This window comes from Malaclemys terrapin, chromosome 16 (assembly GCF_027887155.1).
Source record: "Malaclemys terrapin pileata isolate rMalTer1 chromosome 16, rMalTer1.hap1, whole genome shotgun sequence".
NCBI classification, from domain to species: domain Eukaryota; kingdom Metazoa; phylum Chordata; order Testudines; family Emydidae; genus Malaclemys; species Malaclemys terrapin.
In genome coordinates this window covers 16,344,290-16,367,058 of record NC_071520.1, presented here as the reverse complement: position 1 = coordinate 16,367,058, position 22,769 = coordinate 16,344,290, and the positions used below count along the sequence as shown (strand labels likewise).

At 53.9% G+C, this 22,769-nt stretch overlaps 2 protein-coding genes and 1 long non-coding RNA gene across 4 annotated transcripts in view; all 3 read right to left on the bottom strand.

Annotated features, from left to right (window-relative positions):
• Nucleotides 1–856: 856 nt before the first annotated feature.
• On the bottom strand, nucleotides 857–5,050 carry LOC128824476 (uncharacterized). Its single transcript, XR_008442479.1, has 3 exons — nucleotides 4,208–5,050; nucleotides 1,893–2,037; nucleotides 857–1,273 (listed from the first exon to the last, which is right to left on the bottom strand). It is a non-coding gene; the product is annotated as an uncharacterized LOC128824476 (long non-coding RNA).
• Nucleotides 5,051–6,072: 1,022 nt separating this feature from the next.
• Nucleotides 6,073–9,489, bottom strand: GP1BB (glycoprotein Ib platelet subunit beta). Its single transcript, XM_054006007.1, has 2 exons — nucleotides 8,684–9,489; nucleotides 6,073–7,684 (listed from the first exon to the last, which is right to left on the bottom strand). Exons 1-2 carry the CDS (start codon nucleotides 8,988–8,990, stop codon nucleotides 7,062–7,064), a joined length of 930 nt encoding a protein of 309 aa, XP_053861982.1. The 5' UTR covers nucleotides 8,991–9,489; the 3' UTR covers nucleotides 6,073–7,061.
• A 1,786-nt stretch (nucleotides 9,490–11,275) lies between these two features.
• Nucleotides 11,276–22,769, bottom strand: part of SEPTIN5 (septin 5) — a 67,577-nt gene continuing 56,083 nt past the window's right edge. For both annotated transcript variants that reach the window (XM_054006311.1, XM_054006310.1), the window contains exons 8-11: nucleotides 21,462–21,558; nucleotides 18,791–18,926; nucleotides 16,588–16,690; nucleotides 11,276–15,622 (exon numbers count right to left, since the gene is read on the bottom strand). In XM_054006311.1, the coding sequence (XP_053862286.1) occupies nucleotides 15,566–15,622; nucleotides 16,588–16,690; nucleotides 18,791–18,926; nucleotides 21,462–21,558 (393 nt within the window). In that variant the 3' untranslated portion in view covers nucleotides 11,276–15,565. The remainder of the gene's footprint in view (nucleotides 15,623–16,587; nucleotides 16,691–18,790; nucleotides 18,927–21,461; nucleotides 21,559–22,769) is intronic.

Below are 22,769 nucleotides of genomic sequence, written 5' to 3'. Positions count from 1 at the left end.
CGAAACAGCTGATTCGCGTGCCGCTACTTGCCCTCCCTCCCAGGCTCTCAAGCTTGAGAGCCTGGGGGGAGGAGGAGGCAGGGCTGGGGATTTGGGGAAGGGGCGGAGTTGAGGCGGGGCCGGGGTAATTAAAGAAGGGGAGTGGGGGGGGGGGCGGCCAAAATTGTTTTTGCTTTGGGCCGCAAAAATCCTAGAGCCGGCCCTAGTCTTAGGCAGCCTGGTTCCGACAGGTTAGACTGAAGGGGGGTGGGAGGGGAATTAAGGACTTTCTTCCATGGCAAATTTCAACTTTTCAGCAACAAAATCAAAATCCAAATATTTTGATTTGGAAATGCTGCCCTGGTGCCTCACAGGAGTTGTAGTTTGGGTGACTCTTGCTCCAAATAAGGTTGGGCTCCCTGGTCAGACTACATCTCCCATGATGCCCTATGTCTCCTCATGGTGGAACAAGGCAGTTGTAATGTGGAAGTCCCGGTTCATGGGCTGTAGCCTGAGAGACGTATGGAGCCCGACCCATAGAGGAGAATGGGGTCGTGAGGAATATGAGGCGCCATGGTGGAATATCCAAATCAAAATATTTCAGGTTTCGGGTATCCAATTTTGCATTGAAAGCAGGCACTTTTCATGCAAAATGCCGGTTAGTTGAAAATCCAATTCCTATTAAAACTCAGTACTACCCTTTTTGAGCCAAGTGGCTAACCAAACATGTGAGGGCTAGTAGGTTTTCCAGTTAGGCGGAGGAATTGGTCGAGTATTTCTTGGATGCAGTTTTGTTTATTTCCAAAGAACGTACAAAGTCCTGTGCCTCTGAACACAGAAGAAATCAAATGGCAGGAAGGAGCTTCTTTTGCTCACAGCCCCAGGGGCTCGCTTTTCAGCCTGCACCTTCGCCGAGGGTCAGAGTCCATGCGTTCAGCTATTCCTTCAGGCTGTCTTCCTTGGAGTTCCGCCTTGTTCTCCCTCTCATCCAAAACAATACTCAGCAAAGCTCTTCCGCCCACAGAGTCCAAACCCCCTGGGCGGGTTCACGTTACCCTTTGGCTTTAGGTGAGGGCTTGTGATTCATTTAGCCCTACATTATGTTCACTGAAGGGCGCATTCACACAAGCTTTTTAACACGACCAATAAGAAGGTTTCACCCAATTAAAAAAAAACCAGTTTTGAGGGAAATTTTTCGACCAGCCCTTTGCCTGGGTTCATTGCGCTCTTCTCTCTCCGGGCGTTGAATAAAGCAGTCTAGCTCCATGTCTTAGTGCCACCATCTGTGAAACAACTACAAACGTACACACTTGTGAGCATGCTCCTTATTCCTTGCGGGTGGGAGACCAGGGGGTGGGAGAATTACTTAGAGCTAATCAAACTATTATTTCAAGTACAATTCATCATGAATTTAGCCCCTTCCTTGGCTGGAGACCCATTCGCAATCTGACCTCAGTTGCTGAGAATGTCTTTGTTACAATATTCTTCAAATAATTTCCCTTACTAATAGCTCTGTAATTTAATGTCTCGCTGTCCCTAGTTGTGTTGCTGCTCTCTGACTGGCTGCCTGAAGCCAGTTAAAACAGGAGAACAGATAATGAAATTCCAGTTTGAATTTTCAATAAGATGAGGGGAAACGTTGGGATTCACAAACTTTTGGCTGAATCTCACTGAGGCCGTCCAGATACAACAGAAACCCCCCTGCAGGCCAACAAACAGAATTCAGGCCAATTCTTCACTAACCTAGTTGTGACTCACACTCTTTGACTATCTGGCCTCACCCTAGAATTCATGTGTGTAAAGATCCAGGCTGACCACAGGCCTCCCCCGCTCCCCAATCTCTCCCTGCCCCTGGCACTCTGGGTTGGGTGAAGTCTGGGTGGGTGAGACCCGCTTTCACCAGCTCTACCTACTGCGGCTGCATGAAGCCAGCTGCTTTCAGTCTCTGGAACGTTTGCTGCCATCTAGCAGCCCAGGGCAGCATCCCACCAGGCTCCCTGGAGACCATCCGCCCTAGTTCAGTGCAGGCTTCATACAGGTCATGTGCAGCCACAGCTGCTGGGGAGGATAGAAAAGGGGGGAACTGCCCAGAATTAAGTGGAAAACAGGACTTCTCCACCTCCTTCCCTCCATCCTGAATCACCGGCACAGCTAGGAACAGCACCTCGGATTCCTGACTCCCAGCCTTGTGCTCTCCCCACTTCTCCTGTGACCGCTGTTATTTCCTGTTACACACTTCTCCACCGCCTTTCTGCTGCCTGCTTTGGGCCAGGGCCCATCTGAGACACCACGACAGGGTGTTCTGGTGGCAGCACTGCTCTGCAGTGACATGCAGCTGCCTCAAGTCTATCCCAGAGCCCGTAACCTTCTCTCCTTTACTCACGAGCTCCTATTTTTATTGGCTTCCCGGGCCGTCTGCATTGGGGAAGCATGAAATACAAGTGATGGGGGTGGAGGGGCAGGCGGCACGGAGGAGAGAACCCCTCTCTGGCTAATGTTGATTCTGCAGTGAGTTCATCTCACTCCCCAGCCCCTGCCTTGTGGCTCTGTGCTTTCCCGAGGTGTGGCCGGCGGCCCCAGGCAGCCCTGCCTTTCACAAGAGCTGCATTGTGCCGGGTTGAGTTTTACACTGGCAGGCTGAATGCAGGAGCCAACAGGCCCATCACTGTTCGGGACCTAGCAGCACTTGGTAATGTCTGTCAAGAAGGGCGGAGGAGTGGGGTGGCATTTCCACGGTTAACTCCTTTTTGAATGGATCCAAGGGCTTGAAAGAGACAGTGTGACCTCCGCTCGCTGCGGACATCGGGCATGACAGTGGCTTGGCCCGAGATGACACCCCTTCTCGAGGACCCCAGTTTGGCCAGGCTTTTAAAAACCTCAGCTGAGTAAGGGAGAGGGACATTCTCTGTTCACCCATTGAACGGGGCGTAGGCTGCAGCAAAGCCAGCTACTCCCACCCTGTGCCCAATGCCAAGGTGCCTCCGGTGTGCTGGATGGACCGCTTCTAGGCTGGAGAGCTGCCAAGGCCCAGTCAGTCCCTGGCCGCTCTGCTGACACAGCCAGCAAGGGGGTTGCAATTTATTTATACATGCATATTGTCACCCTGCAACCCAGCCACCCTCCTGCCCCGCCCCCACACACAACCAATCAGCCTACACTTACAAATAAAACTATCCTTCTGCCCCCCCAAGAAACCCTCCCTAGTAGTGAGAACTGGGGCCTAGCAGACCCACGCCACTTGGGAGCCGAACTCTGGGAAAGTGGGTAAAAATGTATAAAGTGTCACAGTAATCCATAGCAATAAACGTTGATGGGGAAAGATGCGAAAGGGAGACAGACAGATAGACTTAGTCCAAACCAAAAGGCCTCCTGACCTAATCCCAGGACTGGGTTAAGATCATGACTGGTGGCAAACGAGAGAAGTGTGGGCCTGGAAAGCAACAAACCAAACCTGGTGTGTTGAGAATTAGGACTATTGGTGAACAAAATAATGAGGGGATGGGATCCGACACTCAGCCCGTCCTTCTGGGGTCCTAAAACAAAGCGATTTTGGGAAGAAACTTGGCAACGGTGGATGCTGGCTGACTGAGAGACAGGAGAATGGGAAGGAGCGAGCTTCACCATCACGGCTGTCTCCTGAGACCCTCCATGTCTCCTGGGACCCCCACTGTAACCCCACTGGGCCTGCATCGTCCTAATCCCGTGAGCTGTCCTGAGAAACTGGGCCAGAAACAGGGCCGGCTCCAAGGTTTTGGCTGCCCCAAGCAGCCAAAAAAAAAAAAGCCACGATCGCGATCTGCGGCAGCAATTCAGCGGGAGGTCCTTCGTTCCGAGCCGGAGTGAGGGACCATCCGCCAAATTGCCACCAAATAGCTGGACGTGCCGCCCCTCTCCGGAGTGGCTGCCCCAAGCACCTTCTTCACAAGCTGGTGCCTGGAACCGGCCCTGGCCAGAAAATGGGCCACCAGATGACACCACCACCTCCACCAGAATCCCAACCACCACCAGGGCTGTGAGACTTTGTCGCTTCACCTCCACTCCGTGTGTCGTTTTCCTGCCCTATCTTATTTCTTCTCTTTCCCAGCCCTCTCCTTTTGCCTTCTGTCCAGTAAAAGTGTCTGGCTTTGCCAGCCCAAGACTATAGTTTGTAACACGGCTGTAAGCCTGTAAACGCAAAAGGGCAGCTAAAAGCCATGCCCCAATTAGACCAACCCTGTTACAAGTTTACCTGGCCTCAGAGTGGTTAAGAAGACCATGTGCGGGCCTGTTGTTGTTTTTTCCAGCAGGGAGGTTGCAAGAGAGAGTCTGCACCAGAGACAGAAGTTGCATTGTCTGTCTTTGCTGTTGTCTTCTTTCCCTCTTGTGTGTGTTTGTCTTGTTCTGTCTTTTAGGAAACGGGCCTGGACTTTAACTACAACAGTAACAACTGCAGCCTCTCCCACCGACCTTTTCTCTTCTCCCTCCCCACAAGGGCAGTTACTACTTTATAACTTTAACACCATCTACAACTCCCTGAAACAGGAGGGGTTCCTTCTAAAGGCGCTCCAGCTACAGGGAAAGAGAACAAGGGACATTGTTCAAATAAAAGCCTCGTGATACTTTACATTTCAAATGCTTTAGCTGGCTTTCTTTCTGTTCTGTGTCTTAAAAAGATAGAAGAGGGTTTTAAAAAGTTTTTTTGTTTTGTTTTGGCCATTGGCCTAAACAGGTTGAGGTCTCTGTAAACTAAACCCCGAAGCTTGTTTAATGTTGGACAGTGACATGCTCATGTTCACATCTTTGACTCTTTGGGCCCATTTCTTCCATCCAAATGAATACAACACCCCTCCTATGCACTCAGCCCTCTCCCAAGGCCTAATTCAGGGGCACTGGAATCCACAGGTTCTTCCCACTGACTGCAAAGTGGGTTTTGGATCAGCCCCCGGCCCCCACAGGGCCCAAGACTTTGGTGTGTGCCCTGAAGGTCCAGCTGGTGGATTGAGTCAGCAGGAAAAACCACGGACGGCTCAAGGGGCCTGTCCCAAGGGATGAAGTTTGTAACTAGAAAGCAAATGATGCTGATCTAAGCAGGGCCGGTGCAAGGAAGTTTTGCGCCCTAGGCGAAACTTCCACCTTGCGACCCCCCCTCAGCCCTGCGGCAGCTTCCCGCCCCCCACTCCACCCTGAGGCCTCCCCCCGCTCTGCGGCAGCTCCCCACCCCAGCTCACCTCTGCTCCGCCTTCTCCCCGAGCACACCACCCCCACTCTAATTCTCCTCCCCTCCCAGGCTTGCGGCACCAAACAGCTGATTGGCGCTGCAAGCCTGCGAGGCGGGAGAAGTGGAGCGGCGACCGCGCACTCGGGGAGGAACGCTGTAAAAAAAAAAATTGGGGGCCTGCTTTTTGGCGTCCCCAAATCTTGGCGCCCTAGGCAACCGCCTAGTTCGCCTTAATGGTAGCACCAGCCCTGGATCTAAGCAGAAAAGGAAACGACTGAACTCCCCAGCTTGGGATCCAGCCCAGGTCTAGGATGCCCCTGAAAGTGGAGCCCAACCATCCCCAGAACCACTCTTCACCATCCAGCCTTCAAAACAATGTACAGGCCTTGCCCTCAGTGCCTCTGTAAAGGGAGCAGGATCGGTGAGCTGAGCTTAACCCTTTGTGTGCTGAGGAACAGCCAATGCCCTCAGCCCCTGCCAGAGGGGTCCCTTGTGATGGGAACCAGTGACCTAACCCTCCACTGTCCCAGTACCAATCCCCTGAGTTATTACGGGCCCATTGCTTCATCTTAAACGCTCGTTCCATCTTGCCAGTTCACCTGCCATCCTCTTCGCCCCTCTCCTGGCAAATTCCCCGGCACAGGCCTCAGCATCAATAAAAACCAGAAACAACCCAACTCGTCCGTGTAAAACCTGAATTCAAAGAAACTCCACATTAAAAACCAGCAGTGCAGAGTCCAGGGTGAATCTTTCCCCCCCAATTCCATTTCCAAGGAACGTCCTTTTTAAAATACGGTCGCACCCCAGACCCTTTCCTGGACGTTTCCCCTGCTTGCATGGTTTGCAAGGAGTTTAAACCAGACACACGTTTCAGCCTGGGAAGAACCATTTGCATCATCATTATTTTAATACGGGTTTGTTACAGAAATGGAAGGACTGTTATAAATAGCTAAAGCTGCATGATGTATTTCTTGCCATCTCGGTAGCCCTAGAGGCCCCCATTCCGCTGGGCAGCGTACAGACACGCAGGAAGATACAATCGCTGCCCTAAAGGGGCGAGGCTTTCAGAAGCACTCGGCATTGGCCTCACTGGGCTCCCGCCTTCATTTAGTGCGAACAGAATTGAGTCAACACTGTGGGCTTTTGAACTGCCCCACCCGAAACAGACAAGGCAAAGCATGGCCAGCAGCAGCCCGATTTTACTGTGTCCCAGTGAGACTGATTGACTTGCCGACTGTGACACAGGAAATCAGAGGCAGAGCTGGGAAATCGAACCCATCTCTCCTGTGTCCTACTCCAGTTACTTAGCCACAGGGCCAGCCTGCCGCATTCTGCCCACATTGTACCAAACCAGCAGAATCAGGGACTTTCTAAGCTCAGCCCCCAGTGTTTTAGTGTGTGGGCTCAGCCATTGGCGCCCTGGGACCAAATGAGCATGAAGCACATAGCGGCAGCGTTAGCGCAGACTGCCCTGGCCCTTGCCAGCTTTAAGTTAGTTCCTTCTGGTTCTTGGTGTACGTGATGCTGCCCAGAGAATCACAGTCTCTGAAGAGAGCAAACCAGGAACAGTTTTCACTTCAGCAAAGCCACCAAGTCTGCACAGGTTTGATAAAAGAACAGTTTGTCCCAATCCTGTTTCTATCCCTTTGGAAGAGTGCAGAATTTTAACATCCCAAGATTAGCTGCACTGCAACAGAAGAATAGGCCAAGCCTATGTCTTGCTTTAGACAGTGGCCTGTTCCTGATGCTTCAGAGAAAGGCTGGCTCTCAGCATAATGCACCAAATGGCCCATGCAACGCTACAATCCCAGGAGGAAGGATGTCCTTCCTGGCCCCGCTGATCAGCTTATGCCCTGAAGCATGAGGACTGAAAGCCCTTGTGACGTTAATCAATGTCACAGGCATTCTCTGAAAGGGAAGCCCACGTATCTACGTGCTGGTGTATCTCCTTGGTGGTCTGCCTAGCTACATTGGCGATCCTCTGGAATCTATGCAGGAACAAGATAATGAAGAGGAGCAGGACAGCCTGGAGGAGGATGAAGAGGAAGAGGCAGATCTGGGAGATGAGCGCGATGCTGCAGTACCAGTACTGGCAGGTGGAGATGAGCTCATCCTCCGACAGGTACGCGATGATCCTGCCCCGCAGGTGTTCAGGGGAGGCACACACCACATTCCGATACAGGGTCCGATTCTGCTGCCACTGGAGCCACGAGCGCAGGTAGAGGATGTTGCAGTCGCATTCCCAGGGGTTCCCCCACAGATAGACCACTTGGAGGCTCTGCAGGTTGTCCAGGAGCCCGCTGGGGATGCTGGTGAGCTGGTTGTCGTTGAGGTAGATCGTCTGAGTTGAGGGGCTGAAGGACGCGGGGAGGCTGCTTTCAGTCAGCTGCCTCGACGAGCAGTAGACGATGTTGGTGCTGCACTGGCAGGCCGAGGGGCAGGTGAGCGTCGCAAGGGGCAGAAAGCCCAGCAGGGAAAGGAAGAGGAACCAGCAGATCATCTTAAGCTCTGAAACACACACACAGCCACCTCTGACCCTGAACCCCTTGGGACACTGTGCACAAACCTTAGGCACTCAGCATACAGACACAGCCAGACACTGTCAAACTGAACAGAACAAACCCAGGGCTTTTCTTTCCTTTGAGGATTTAAGGTTTGGGTTGAATTTGGTACCCAGGAAGATGAGAGACCCCCCCCCCCCCTTCAGCTCTGACAAGGGCATAATTTCAGCATGTATTGGGCAAGATCTCGCTCTCTCGTAATACTAGACAGGCGAGTGCTCCTGCTATTTTAGCCCTGGGTTTGTGGAGGACAGATGGTTTATGATGTGACCAGACATCCACTAGAAACTGGCCCGAGGCCAGCAAAGCTCATTTCCAGTGGTGCCCAGGATGGTGAAGAGAAGCTGGTATTTGCATGATTGCATTCCTGATGCACTATAATGGCTAAGGAAATTTAGCAGAAGCGGTCACACGTTAGCGCGCAAAGCTACTCATGCAGTCACAGGCTCTGAATTACCTTTATAAGCAAGGTTTCATGAACAGCAGCTTCAGGTTATTACAGAGGCAAAAAGCTACAGAAGATTCAAAGAAGGATTAGACAGTTGCATGACTCAAAACAGCCAATGCAGTTTCCACAGCTAGAATAAAAGCGGCAGAGATGAGCAGTTCTCATGCATCAGGACATATAAAGATCAGGTGGGCTCAGGTAGAAATTCCCCACTCTGGGATTGTATTGCAGCAGTAGGGGGAGAATAGGAGGGGGCTACCCTTGTTCTGAAGGATCTAAGCGTTGGTTACTGTTGCAGACAGGCTGTTGACAGAGACAAGCCATTGGACTGTCCTAGTATTGCAATTCTTGCAAAAAATCCCCAGGGTCACCCTTGACTGTGACTTGTACAGGGTGTGAGAAGCTAGCGGCTTGGTGCCTAGCCATAACGCAATGCTGTGCAGTGAAGTGACCGAGGAAGAAGGCAACGTTAGCAGGAAGCACAGGGTCTAGACTCACCTTGGCAGATTGTTGCCCTGCTGGCCTCTGGCACCAGGGAAGAGTGTTGTAAGAGGGCAAACAGTGCAGGAGCATCTGCAAGCACACAGCCGAGCTCTCTGCTAGTTCCCCACTTGGCTCTGCAAGATAAGGGGGAAGCTAGTCCCAGGACTCCTCCCTGCCACGGTCTCGCCGGAACAGCCGAGGCTTCACCAAGCAACTGTTCCGAGGGATGCAAGATGTGGTGACGCTTCAAATGGGGCAGGCCTGATGACGACGGGTGAATGGCAGAGGGTCTTGGCCCAGAGGAAGGGGAGGGCAAAAGCATTTTCTGTTATCTGTGAGCGGTTCAGCCCTGCCCTCTTCAAAACAGTGCCCTGTTTCACCCTGGCACCCTTTGGAAAGGTAGCCATCCTCTTAGATTATAATAAGCCCTGAGTATTTGCTTTGTTTTCTGTATTGCTCTGCTCAGCAGCAGCAAGAAAATATGCAAGGAACCTCATGTGAAATCCATGGGAGAGTCCTCAAAACCCCATCAGTCCCTGGGGAAGGGCCCATAATTTCCCATACTCAGCTCCACTTTGTCTGCTTGGCTCTGTCTTCGCAATGGCAAATACCTCTCAGATTGTTCCCCTGCTCCCCAAACTTCTGTTTAGCATGCAGCTCCGGCCCTCGAGGCTGGAAAAGACTTAGCAATGGCAACCAGGCAGGACCAGACCCAGATCGTACTGTCAGCTGAGAGGTTTGTAAGGAAGCGTGGGGAACCGAACATTGCTCAGTGTCAGCTTCAGTATGACAACGCTCCAGGTAATTCCCATAATGCCCTATGTTACGCCTTTCCTCCTCAGGCCCTTTACAAACTACATATGCACAAACCTAGGAGTCACTTCACAGCTGCCTGCAGCTGTTTTAAGAGTGTGCAGCACTGGGACAGGAAGTGAAGGAGAGGGGACAAGGAGGCTCAGTCTGGGACAGGAAGTGCTTGGCTTCTGTAATCAGTTGATCCTGGGGGATGGGATCTTCACTGGTTGTGGACAGGTCTCCCTTTAGTGAATCTGTCTAGTACATGGGGACCAAATATGTCAGGGTAGGAAGCGAAGGGGAATACTGTATCCAACTGAAGCTGCAGGTGGATTTAGGCAATTACTCAAGATTCAGTTGGACCTGAAAAATTCAGGTTCACAAAATTACCATTGTGAAAAGCACCAGGGGATCTTTCATGACTGTTACATTGGTTTCACATCTCGTCAGGAGCATTCCTGGCAGCACGGTGTCCCCTAACATCCCGTTAGCGCTATGTACAGCGTCAGCGCGCCTCGGAGGACCTGACTCAATCCCAGCCCTTCTGAGCAGCTGGTGACTTCTGATGAGGTGCTCCGGCTTTCAGCTGCGACTGGGGTCACTAGCTGAGTAGGGAGGGGGCAGAAGAGCCGCTCTTCTGAAAACTTGCATTCTCTCACATGGTTGAAGCCTGGGAGAGTCCGATACTCGCACACACAAAAAGGCAAGATCCAGGGGAAAGGAGAAAGCTGCAGGCTGACTCGGCCGGCCGGTGCAGGGAGAGATAATGCTCATGGGAACATCGTGCTCTGGGCATGTCTTGATAGATGACTCAGCAGCTCTAAGCATGTGCAGCTCACAGTTAGCAAGGCGGGTTTACCACATCCTGCCATCGGAATTCGCAGCACTGGGAGATGTTCGAGCCTGAGCAGCAGCGCCAAAAGGGATAAAAATAGACAGGCCAGTTGGACACTCTTGGGATGCTGAGATCACATCCCCATTGCATGCATTAAGGGCCAAACCCTGCCCCCGGTATCCCCGTACAATCCCTCTCGTGTAAGCCCATTGGGCCAGATTCTCTCTGCACCCATTTACACAGGGATGGGAAATGCTACCAGATCAGAACAGGAAGGACTGACGCCACTGTTGTCTAGGATGAGCCAAGGAACAGGGCTGGGGAAAATTGGGCCCATTGATTCAGTGGGGCTGTAGCTGAAGGCAGGACTGGGGATAAAAACTCATCTCATATGCTTTAAAACCTTTAAGCTTCTAATAAATCAGAGTGGCTCATTCCGGTTATTACAGTAGAGCAGAAGGCAGGCAGGGAATCTGGGCTCACCAACTGCTCAGCTTTTGCAGTCGTGTTTCTTTCATTTGGGGGGTGCTTCAAGACCCAGGTAGATTTTTCCATAGGCCAGAAAGGACCATTATGATCATCTGACCTCCTGCATAACCCAGGCCAGAGAATTTCATCCAGTGATTCCTGCATCCAGGGGCTGTGGAGTGCCATTTAAAGTAGGAGGGGGCACAGATTTGCCCCCCATGCCTGACCCTCTCCTCTCCCCTTCTCAGTCACTCCCTTCCCCCTCCCCACCCCCAGCATTCTGACCCCTCCGGCCCATGTTCCCCTCCAAATCTGAGTGAGTGGCATTGTGCACAGGGTCGCAGGACACTCAGGTTTGACCCGGCCTATACCTACGTCCAACCTAACCTGATTGAACTAGAGAACCGGACAGATCACGCCCAGGGGGATTTTCCAGGCATCTTGCATTTCTGTCCCCACTCCTAACAAGTCCCTCTTCCGCAGACAGAAAACAAGTCAGGAAAAGGTCGTCTTGTCGGTTTTTTCATGTATTTATTTCACTGACCAGTTCAGATAGTAAACATTATTAATAATAATAATAATAGCCATCATCATTTTAATAAAATGGATACGTTTCCAAAGAGTTGGTTTCTCTCGTTCACAATGACAAAGTACTCAACAGTAATGTACAAAAAAACCCCAACCAAACTGACAACGGGGAAAGGAAGTGCCTAGGAACAGAGCGAGGGGATGCGCAAATCACGTGGTCACGAGCAAGCCAGGGTTACCGGGGTGGCTGTGTGCATGAGGGAGCGGGGAAAGCTGTCGCACTGCGTGAAGAATGGAATTTCCCCCCCAAGGAACAGGATGCAGGACAAGGCATGCGGGAGGTCAGCGAGTGCTGGCAGAGCCAATGGCACACAAACGGGTTCATCCACAACCACCTCCCCAATCAGGCACACGGTTTGAGACGTGGTACCCACAACCCCCAGCACAGCGACAGCGCCTGAGAATTCAGTGGAGCCGGACTCAGCTCCTGGAGTTGCTAAGAAGTGCAAAAAATTGGCAAAGGCTTACGATGCAGGGGTGTGTGTGTGGGTGTGTGTGTGTAGGGGTGCGTTAGGGGGAAGGAGCATCCTAGCCATACTCTCTACTTCCTTCACTGCCAGAGGGGGCTCCAGCCTCCCTAGCCACAGGAGGAACCGCCAGCCATGCTTACCCAGGAACGCCTCTACCAGTCAGAGTGCGGCTCAATTCAACAGGGGGAGACTCCATGCTGAGAACACGCAGGCAGAGGGCAGATCTCTAGAGCATTCCAGGGGTCACCTCCATTTCCAATGTCTTTCCAGGCAGCTAACCCTCCTCCCAGCCTCCCAAGAGGAAGGAAACCTGCTGTCTTCTTTGCTGGTGGGTCTCCGTGGTCCTACTTCACCTCTGGAGAAGCTGCAGCTCTAGCTGCCTTGGCAGAAGGTGCTTCTCTCTCTCTGACTCCACACTACCCCTACCCATGGCTGAGGAGTTCGGCTGTGTGTGGAATGGGTCTGATTTAGCAGAAGTTTGCACTGAGTTGATGGAGATGTCCTCACCGGGAAAGGGGGCAGATTTCTTAGTCAGCAATTCTGGCTGCAGGTGCCCTGTCCTGCCAAATGCCTCAGACCCACAGCCTTGCCCTGTTTCAATGCCTTGCTTGTGAACTCAGCCACCAGTACAGCTGCCGGCTGCACTCAACCAAGCTGCCATCTAATGCTAAAGGGAAGATGATCTCCTCTACCTCTTCTTGGGCCAAAACATGCTGGACACAGAGGCTCCCTTAGCTGGTCTGGAAATGTTACCACCTTACCTGCAACAGATTGTTAACTTGTGGAATTCACTGCCTCAAGATAATGCAGAAGCAAGGAACTTATGAAGCTTTACAAAAAGGGAACAGACGCTTCAATGAACAGAAACAGCATTTGCAGTTACACTAGCATGAATAAAACTGACACAAGTTAGCAATCCTCATGCGTCAGGATAGTAGCTGATCACCAGCCTATGCCTGGAAGAAGCTGTCCCCTCAGGCTACAATACCACACAAGCAGTGCATTATGGCGAGGCGGCTCACACTTTCCCTTTAAGCATCTGGCATTGGACAGAGCTGGAGACAGGAGTAAATGGCCCCTCAGTCTATCCTGGCATGGCATCTCTTACATGCTTCGCACAGGGGGGACGGGACAGGACAAAGGAGCTGGGGAGATGATGACATTGCTCTTCTGGCCTGAGTTTGTCCCCCAGACACACTGCAAAGCTCTGCACTTCATTGGGGCAGCAAGAGAGGCCTCTTAAACGAGCCAAAGCTCAGAGGTTCAGTTTGCGCTGGCCTAGCTTAGACACCTGTCCAAGAGGCACCGCTGCCCTTCGTTAGCTTAGCCTCTCCTCGTTATTTCCGAGATCTGTCCCGTCTCTCCTGCACCTACCCGAGACAAAAGAGGCTTGCCTGTGAATAACAGGCACCGCCCCAGCTACTCACCAACAGGCCAAGAGCTCAGGGCCCTGCTGAGAAAAGCCAGCACGACACACTGCTAGCAGAAGCAGCCCTGGCACTTAACCAGACCCAGCCAACACCGCGTGTCACACCAAGAGCCGGCCATCGAGGAGTCAGAGCTGGACAACACAAAGCCACAGGTAAATGGGCACCCACAGGACACAGAGTGGGAACAGGGGCTGGGCAGAAAGGACCCACCCCCATGTGCATCAGGCAATCAGCTCCTTGCCAGCACTCCAAGGAGTCTAAGGGAAGACCCAGTTAGACTCAGGGCCCATTTTCCCTGGCCGGCCGCTGGCATTACTATCAGACAGGCCACACTTCTGGCTGCTCCTTACTGTGCTTGGTTAAAAATAACCTGGCAAATGACAGCGGCTGCTGCAGACACAGCCCTCGTATCTCGGCCACCAGATCCCGCCAGCTTGCCCTGCGCTGGAACTCAACCACGCCGGTCCCAATGGCTGGGAGCAGGAGCGGGAAACGGGGGAAGCCTACAGCTACTGCCCAGCGAGGCTGTTGGGTGGAGTCCTGTGTGAAAGGGAAGGGAGGGGGCAGTGCAAAGCCAGCGGAGCTGGGCTGTACTATGCCTCCTCCCAGGGACTCAAATGCTCCCTTGCTGCCCACAACCTGTTCAGCCCCAACCTGCTCCCTACGCAGCCAGGACCGGCCTCACAGGTGGGAGACATGGGCGACTGCCCAGGGAGGCGCCATCCAAGGGCCACAAGATGGCAGGCCTGGGATGCTGGAGCAGGAGTGAATGCAGGCCAGCTCAGGGCAGGAACCCCTGGCCAGCCGGGCGGGGGGCAGATGATGCCGCCTGGAGCTGCCAGCCTGGCAGGGAGGTGCAGGCAGGGCTCGCCCCTGGGTCCCCCCTTCCCGGTGGTCAGGGAATGTATGGCCAGGGGAGCCCCCAGGCTCAGAAACTCCTCCCTGTGCAGCCGTGAGTGAGGCGGGGAAGGGCAGCCCAGGGTGCCATTTTTCATAAGGCCGGCCCTGTACATAGCCTGTCTTGCCTCCTCTGCCCCGATCGAAGCCTTTCAGCCCCCCTGTGTGCACAGCGAGAACGGTGCAAAGGAAAAATGTCCTGTTTCCCCTCAGGGACCAGCAAGGCTGCGAACGCTCAGGGATGAGGAAAGCTACATCTTTAGGGTCCGTCTCCTGCCCCGAGGCTTCCCCTGGTCAGGTACAAACTGGGACACTGCCCTCGGCTCTTTGGTCCCTCTGCCCGGCACGTCACCTTTCCAAGTGAGCCCAAGGGCTATGCACAGGCTGGATGGCGGGGGCTACCCCCTCCCTCACCCCAAAGACAGCAGGAAGCGAAGGAAAAGCCACCAAGCTTCCTGCTAACTGCTCCCTAGTTCTGCCGGAGACTCAGAGCCACAGTGTGGTTTGGCCAAAGCAGGGGCATGGCTGGCTGGGAAGATGTTGGCACCTCATGGGCTGCTCCAATATTCCTCATCTCTGCAAGCCGGGATCTCCCAGCGCCGAGCGCCACATCCTCACCACTGTGCTCTAAACCAGAGTTTCTCAACCTGTTTGATTCCAGGAGCCAGCTCGCTGCCTTCCTAAGCTGTGTCGCGGAGATCTCAGGGACCGGTCGTTGATATCTTCTAACCTAGTGGGTGGGGCTGATCTCTCCCCTCTCAGTGCAAAAGATCCTGGAGTTTCTCTATAGGAAAATCAGGCAGGAATGTTCAGGCACCTTAAAAATACCCCCACAGGCCAGTGTCCCATGATCAACTCCACCCCCCCTACCCTGCTGCTCTCCCATGCAGAGCAGCGGGGTGGCCTGGAACCCCCAGGGGGAGAGGGGTGGCTGACTGGGTCCAACTCACGAGCTCTTGGTTCAAAGGGATGTTTGTCCTTCTAAGTGCCTGCCCTGGCCCAGGAGGGTTGGGGGGGAGGGTCCCAGCACCTTGGTTGGGAGTAAACATTTACGTGCATTTACAGTCTTCAAGTTCGTACACCATAGAAACCGTGACTTGGAACAGCGGCGCATTCCCTAGCCAGGGCTGAATACATCTGGAAGTTGGAACGGTTCTAAAAATGCCTTAGACACTTCCCAGGCTTAAAAGAAACAAAAGAAAAACACACCAGTAAATTGCTAAGTGAAGAGCCTCTTCCGCACTCCAGCTGACAGGAAAGCCAGTGTCACTGCTAATAAATTAGGGGGTGGGGGGGCGCAGCTCTCGCCCACAAGTCTCTACGCAACGGGGAACTTCTTCCTACAACGGCCACTTCTCAAGCTGGGCCCCGGAAGGTCGCCAGGGATTCCCTTTGCCCTCCATCCTCCTGACTCTCACTGGTCCTGCATCTGCTGCTGCATCTTCTGCAGCATCTCCTGCATCCTCCGCAACTGCAGGAGAGAGAGAGAGAAGGTCAGAGAGATCACGGCTCTGCCCCGGCCAGTGAGATGCTCTAATGGGGTGGCGGGCATGCTCCGTTACCAGGACGGCATGTTTGTGATTGGGGTTCTAGCCCCCCCCTCGGTGCTGGGGCTATGTGTGTTGTTTCTCACTCCACTGTTTGCATGGGCTAGCCAGTGACGGCTCACGGGGCGCTCAGGATCGCACAGCCGGGGTTTGGAGGAGCCCCCTCCATCGAGGGCAGGATGGGAGATGGAGCTCACCCCCACGAGGGCAAGATGGAGGGAGCTCACCCCCACTGGGGGGAGATGGAGGGCAGGATGGGAGATGGAGGGAGCTCACCCCCACTGAGGGGAGATGGAGCTCACCCCCATGTTCTGCTCCTGCCCCTTTCCCCAATAAATCAGCACAGCAACTGGCACAAGGAGGAGCTGGCGGCTGGGCAGTGTGCACTGTGTGACCTGGCCGGGCTGTATAAGGGAACCACGTGTGTTCCCAGCCTGCACTTGGTTCACTCCTGGTCGACGCAGCCACTCGACTGACTCTAGGTGCTTCAGGTCACAGGGCGACCATGGCAGAGGTGGTCCCTGCCGGCTTTAAACCCTCTGACTCTGTAACCCAATGGTGCTCGCCTTGGCAGTGCTGACTGGTGTTTTGCTCAGCCTTGGGAGGGAGGAAGGGGCTTTCAAAGAGATGCCTTCTAATTCCTCTCCGAACATGATGGCTGCTGGCATTGGTGTGAACAGGGTCTTGCTCTGCAGTTCACGGGATGGCATTACCACAGCCCGAGCCGGACACAGCCTCCAGGCCCTGCCCTCCTGACTGAGAGCTGGTGCGTGCAGAGGGCAGCAGAAGGGGGAGCAGGGATGGGAGCACCAGCGAACCCCAGGACAGCCTCGCCTGAGGCAGCCCCTCTGCTCGTCGCTGAGGAGGGCAAGGTGCAGTGGGTACTCACCTCTTCATCCTTCATTTTGATCAGCTTCTCCGTTTCAGCATCAGGCGTCGGGAGGGGCAGGATAGGGATGGGGCTTTCTATCCTGTTGTCCTGAGTCAGTTTACTGTGGGTGAGAGAGTGGAGAAATTCAGTCCGTTTCAGTGCCAGCACAGCGGGGAATGAGGGCCTGTCCCAAACACCCCAGGGCACAATCACAGCCCTGTGCGCCAGGCCAGCCAGTGGGAAGTGGTGCAGACACCAGGCCGCTTGGATGCAGTTTGGCGGAGCACGGCAGATGTGTGGGATCCATTCACACTCAGGCACGTATCACACTTGAGATTTCAGAAGAGCGGGCTGGGGGAGCTATAGGGGCTTAAAGAGCTGGCATCTCTGATCACCTTATGCTAAGGTCACATCAGCAAACGAATAAGCCACAAGCTGTGCTGATGACAAATTTATGAGAGGCATTTACAGATCATGGTCTTGTGGTCTCTCTCACTGTTTATGAGATAATATACGCACATATACACCCACGCATAGACAGTGGTTGGCATTAAATATCAATGTTTGTCAAGCGACCGGACCATGTTCACAGGCCTTTTTCAGAAGGACCAAAATATGGAGCCAGTTTAATTACACGAAGCCTAGTAACAAGGTTGGGGTACTACATTCAAGTGGTGAAAAACCCTTGGGGAACAACCAAGAATTCCAAGGTGTCACTGCATCCTCTCTCCACGTGGTGGCCCTGTTGGCTCAATGCACATTTATCTTAGAGTTCAGCTCCACAGGAAACTATTACATCCCAATTCCCTCCTACTTGACAGGTAGAGAATCAGCAAAGACATGAGAATTGGAGGCAAATCACAGGGGTGTTGGATTTAGAACCAAAAAAATGTGAGGGGGCGGGGGTAACTATTTTATTAAGTAATTTATTCTTCACCTTCTTTGAAATGGTTACTAAATTCTGTATCTAAACACAGGGATAGCTTAGTTGTTTGAGCATTGGCCTGCTAAACCCAGGGTTGTGAGTTCAATCCTTGAGGGGGCCACTTAGGGATCTGGGGCAAAATCACTACTTGGTCCTGCTAGTGAAGGCAGGGGGCTGGACTCAATGACCTTTCAGGGTCCCTTCCAGTTCTAGGAGATAGGAATATCTCCATTAATTTTTTTTTATTTATTTAAGTCACTTTTCTCAGCTCTCTAGAGATAATCACTTCATACCTAGCTCTCTTGGGATTCTGAATTCCCTCCAATGAAAATAAATAGGTTTGTCTGTCCTAGAAATTTCATTTTATGCACCTGTGTGTGCACATATACATCACACGTATGTATCCACATGCGCACACTCAGATATTTACACCCAGTGTACAAGCGTTACTTGCCCATCAGTGTAACACAGCCACTTCTGGGGTGGAATGTGACAGCACACGGCAACACTAGGCAACAGCTGAGCATAGGAAGGGATGGTCACAATCTACGACAGAAGTGTGCTAGAGATTTTTAAACTTTAACATTTCAAATTTGCAGGGCTGGGGGGATTTTTTATGAGATTTCCATAACCAGCTCTCCCTTCCAGCTGAAACTGCAGGGGAGCGGAATGCAGTGACCCATGAGAGGGGAGGGCAATCTTCGGAGACTCGTTAAGACTCAGTAATCGCTAATTGCTCCGACAGATGCATTGTCAGAGAAACAGCAGCATCTCAGGTGATGTCATGACTAAGACACGGCCACAGCTGGTGAGGACGTGGGAGCTGCCAACCCCCCGCTTCCAGGCTGCTGCTTTGACAACACATGCAGTTCACAGGCAAATCCCCAGGGGGGTGGTTGATTCCCTGTTAATGTCGCTAGGCCACGTCTATTTTTTCCTACCACTGAAAAGAGCTCCTACACTAGGACCATCTATCTCGGTGCCCGCAACACCGCAGGGCTGAGTGTGGGAGCATCCAGGCAGTGACCGGGCTTCACAGAGGTCTCCCCGTGGTGGTTCTCAGACAGCTGAGACACTGTGATTGTGGTACGTTGGCTAGTTGTTTCTCCTTCCAGTACACCTGGCTGCTATCTGCAACGTCTCTCTGCAGAGAGCACCCCTCCCCCCCCCCGGCACCTGGAATACTCCTCAGCCCCATTAACGAGGAGCAGATGAGAGCTCCCCCACCCGAGAGGCACCGGACACACCCTCCCCCTGACTCTGCACAGGAGAAGAGCACCGCCAACGGGCGCCCACCTGGTCATCTGCTGGATGCACTGAGCTCTGTAGTTCTCATAGTGAACATCACAGGTGACATCCTTCAGGTCGTGCATGTGCGTCCGGATCAGCATGTTCCGCAGCTTCACGAAATCACAGTGTGCCTGGTTTTCCACTGGGGGAGCAGCAACAAACAGCACTTGGATTTCACCCCAACATCTGCCTGGGGCAAGGACGAGCAATGGCCCCGTCAGAGCCTCGTCACATCCAACCCCTGGCTAAAACACTCATCCCTGCAGAGTCCTTCCAACCCCCCCCGCACCAGCCCATCTCCTACCCCCCCATCTTCAGACATGCCCACGAGGCTGCCTCTCTTCTGGTGAGATATCAGAGCACTTGGGCTCAAGCTAACAACACCGTTTTAAATGGGAAGGGGCTGGAGGCAGAACATTTCCAGCGACAGGGTCCTCTGCTGTAAGGCTTGCTTCTCCCCATGGTCACAAGAGCCTGAATTTGCTGACCTGCAGGCTTTGAGAAGGAAGATTGTGTGGCGCAGGCTTGGGACCAGGCGGGTTCTGACTGGGGACACTGGTTCCAAGGGGTATGGATCGTATTCATCAAACCGGGCACAGCCTCTGGGACTGCAGCTAGCAATGGAAACTAATCAGAATCAAATCAAAGGGCTTTATGAGCCTGGTCTCTGGGTCTATCTTCATCCTAAATCTAGAGCCTGATCCGAAGTCCACTGAAGTCAATGGGCTTCTTTCCATTGGATTTTGGATTAGGCCCAGAGTCACTTGCTTTTGAAGAGGAGGAACACACAACAGGGAGGTGAAGTCACAGGCCCGCCAGGGCTCCATTGAGGCGTGGGCACAGCCTGTGTGTATCTAACAACAAGCGTCACCCCGTATAGCCATGCAGCCAGCAGCTTTACTCCTCTTCTGAAACAGTCATCAGGGCACTTGGCTCAGGATTTTCCAGTTAATTGTTCCCCTGCGTACCTGCGCAGTTAAAAGGGCCAGTCCCAGGGGAGGTCTGGTCCCCAATCTGACCTGCCTCCTTTATTATTTAGCTTGCAAAGTCAAGGGCAGCCAGGCCACGACACCAGGGCCGGCTCCAGGGTTTTGGCCGCCCCAAGCAGCCAAACAAACAAACAAAAAAAAGCCACGATCGCGATCTGCAGCGGCGGCAATTCGGCGGGAGGTCCTTCGCTCCGAGCAGGAGTGAGGGACCGTCTGCCAAATTGCCGCCGAACAGCTGGACGTGCCGCCCCTCTCCGGAGTGGCCGCCCCAAGCACCTGCTTGGTAAGCTGGTCCCTGGAGCCGGCCCTGCACGTCACACCAGGGACTTCGCAAGCTGCTTTTCCTCTCAGACGCGAACGCTGCAATGCATTCGCCCCGTCCGAGGGCGCTGAGCAGTCAGTGCATTCCTGAACAGCCCTAGCACAACAAACTAGTGCCTGTGCAACCCAAGAACCACAAGCCCCCTGCAGCGACAAGCCAGGGGAGAGTCAAATCAGTAACTACCCCCATTTCCGGGGCCTAGGGGATTTTCTAATCAGGGAGAACAGAAAGTTACAGGCAAAGTGAGGCAGCCCAGCCTTTAGAGAAACGTTCACTCCGTTGGAATGTATTGCTGCTGGTAGAGCTCTACCAGCACCACGGACTCCCCCGTCTGGAGCAAATGAGGCTTAGGGGTTGGGAGCTGCCTTTGCAGAATGCCGGCATCTCTCTCATTTAAAATAGCTGTTTCCTCCCATCTAAGCAACAAACCCGCCCCACTGTGGGTGTATTTTGGCTACACAGCAGCTCACAGGCCACTGCCACCAACATTGGCCAGGCCAAAAGCAGAGCAGCGAGGAGATAACATGAGGGGCATTCTGTCATCTAATGTCTCCCCGTACTGTGGGACCTGCCCCTCCGCTCTCCTCCTAGCGGTGCTGGGCTGTGGGTCTCACCGCAGACATTACCATGGCGGCGGCAGCAAAGCCTTGTATTGCTGTCTGGGCAGAGCACGAAGGGTATAAACCTTCGCTCCGATGGGAGCAATGTCTACTCCGGAGCGACCGGGCAATGCCCTGCCTTCCCAAGCAGAGAGCGGCTGTTTCCTAGGCATTAAACACTGAGTCTGCTCCATTCAGAAACAACCAGAAGAGAGAGACACGCGCATGCTCTTCTCTGCCCCTGGTATTTCTAAGGCAGCCATCATGATATCATTGGAGGACACATCTGCTGTCGGCCCTGCCCTGCAAGCTGCTCCCAGCTGCCGGTTAAACACGCTTGCTCTTCCCCATGAAGGAGCGTGCAGGGGAGCCCTCTGAGGGGGTGACGTCGGGCGGCTGCATCGTCTGGGTACCGGAGCAGAGGAGCCACGGCACAGCGTGCAGGCTAGCCACCCACGCAATGACCCTTGTATAGCCCCTGCTGCAGCAGCTTCACTGCTACCAGCACCTGAGCTGGCTAGGTTAAAGCTGGCTCGAGTACGTGTACATGAGCTGCAGTCACACCCGGTGAATACAGCATAGACACGCCCTCGGTGTGCTGCCAACACGCACTTACCACTAGGGGGCTCCAAAGCCACAGGGCTTTGCTGAAGCTCCCAGCACAGCACTGAACTGGACTCTCCAGCAGCTGGAATTCTGCTCCAGGGCTGCCAGCCCTCACCCCCTCCTCCCGGCTTCCCTGCCAGGCGCCCAGGGACACGCCTTACCTTCCACAATGCCCCACGGGTACAGCCGCCCACGCACTCTCTGGCCTTTGGCCTCCACTACCGTGTTGCTGCCGATGACGGCGAAGGGAGCGCTCTCCTGAAACGAGAGCCACCGAGGAATCAGGAAGCCTGGGCAGGGCCGGTGGGAATCACGCGAGGCCCACATGGGAGCCCTGAGGGCTCGGGTTCTGAGGCCCACACAGGGCGATTGTGTTCTCTGGCCCGGTGGTGGGGGTGCAGGTGGGAAGGGCGTGCAGGAACTTCATCCTGTTCCAGGCACCGAACACGGAGGGGCACACACTGCCCCTTTCCAGAGCAGCCGTCAGCGGGCCGCCAGCTCACATTGCCTCTAACCAGGACACTAACTGCCCCTAACCAGTCCGGGCTGCCCAGCGCATGCCATGCTCAGGGACTCTGCTAGCCCAGCCCCAAGTCAGCTGAGGAACATGAAGGGGCCTGGCACTCCCCGGTGGGTCGAGGGCCATTGTCTGCCCGCCGCCGGTTGAGCGCAGTCGCATCGTTTCATCCCGGACACCCTGCCCTGAGGTACATTCCCGACGACTCATCGGGCGAGAATCGCTGCTCCGTGGCGACGAGTGTCACTCAGAAACCAACGCTCAGCACGGGGACACGCCAAGTGGGATGCGAGATACTGCCAGTAGTATTGCTGGATCACACATGCAGATTGGCTGACACTGGGGTATCCTTCCCGGTGGGATGGGGGAAGGGCACCTGGCCCCACAGGAAACACAGCCTTGGGGACTCTGTGCACTCAATTATTTTTCAGACACCCTGGGTTCACCTGGCAGGTCAGGCATCCCAAACGCTCTCCCTCCCTTGGCACAGGCAGCTCTTGACCTGGTCACATGCACCAGGAAGCCAGGAGGAGAGGAAATAACCCCTCCCCTCCTCCAAAGAGAAGCCCTCGGTCCCCACATCTGGTTGGTATCTGTGGCTAGGCAACAACGAGGGGAGTCAAGACAAACCGGGCCTGACTGAAGTCCATGGAGTTACACCAGGAACGAACCTGGCCCACTAGACTGCTGTCTTAACATCGTGGTGACATGGGACCGCACCCAGGTCCCTGTGCTCCATGCTGAAGCCACTTCAAACTTTGTGACACCAGCAGGAAGAGAACTGAGATCTCCCGCTCCAAAAGCACAGGCCTCTAGCACCTGAGGTAAAGAAGAATCTCCACTGACTGTTCGCAGTATGGGGCCTCTAACACACATGGTATAGCTCTGATTCCACCCACTAGAGGGCAGGGGTGCACACCAGCCAGCTGAGGAGACTACTGAACTGGAAGAA

What these genes read in the sequence shown, in the direction of transcription:
- GP1BB (XM_054006007.1), bottom strand. Translation starts at nt 8,990, where the DNA reads ATGCTTTTGCCCTCCCCTTCCTCTGGGCCAAGACCCTCTGCCATTCAC. An exon ending in CAGGGCAACAATCTGCCAAG is followed by an intron (nt 7,685 to 8,683) that starts GTGAGTCTAGAC and finishes TGTGTGTTTCAG; the next exon opens with AGCTTAAGATGATCTGCTGG.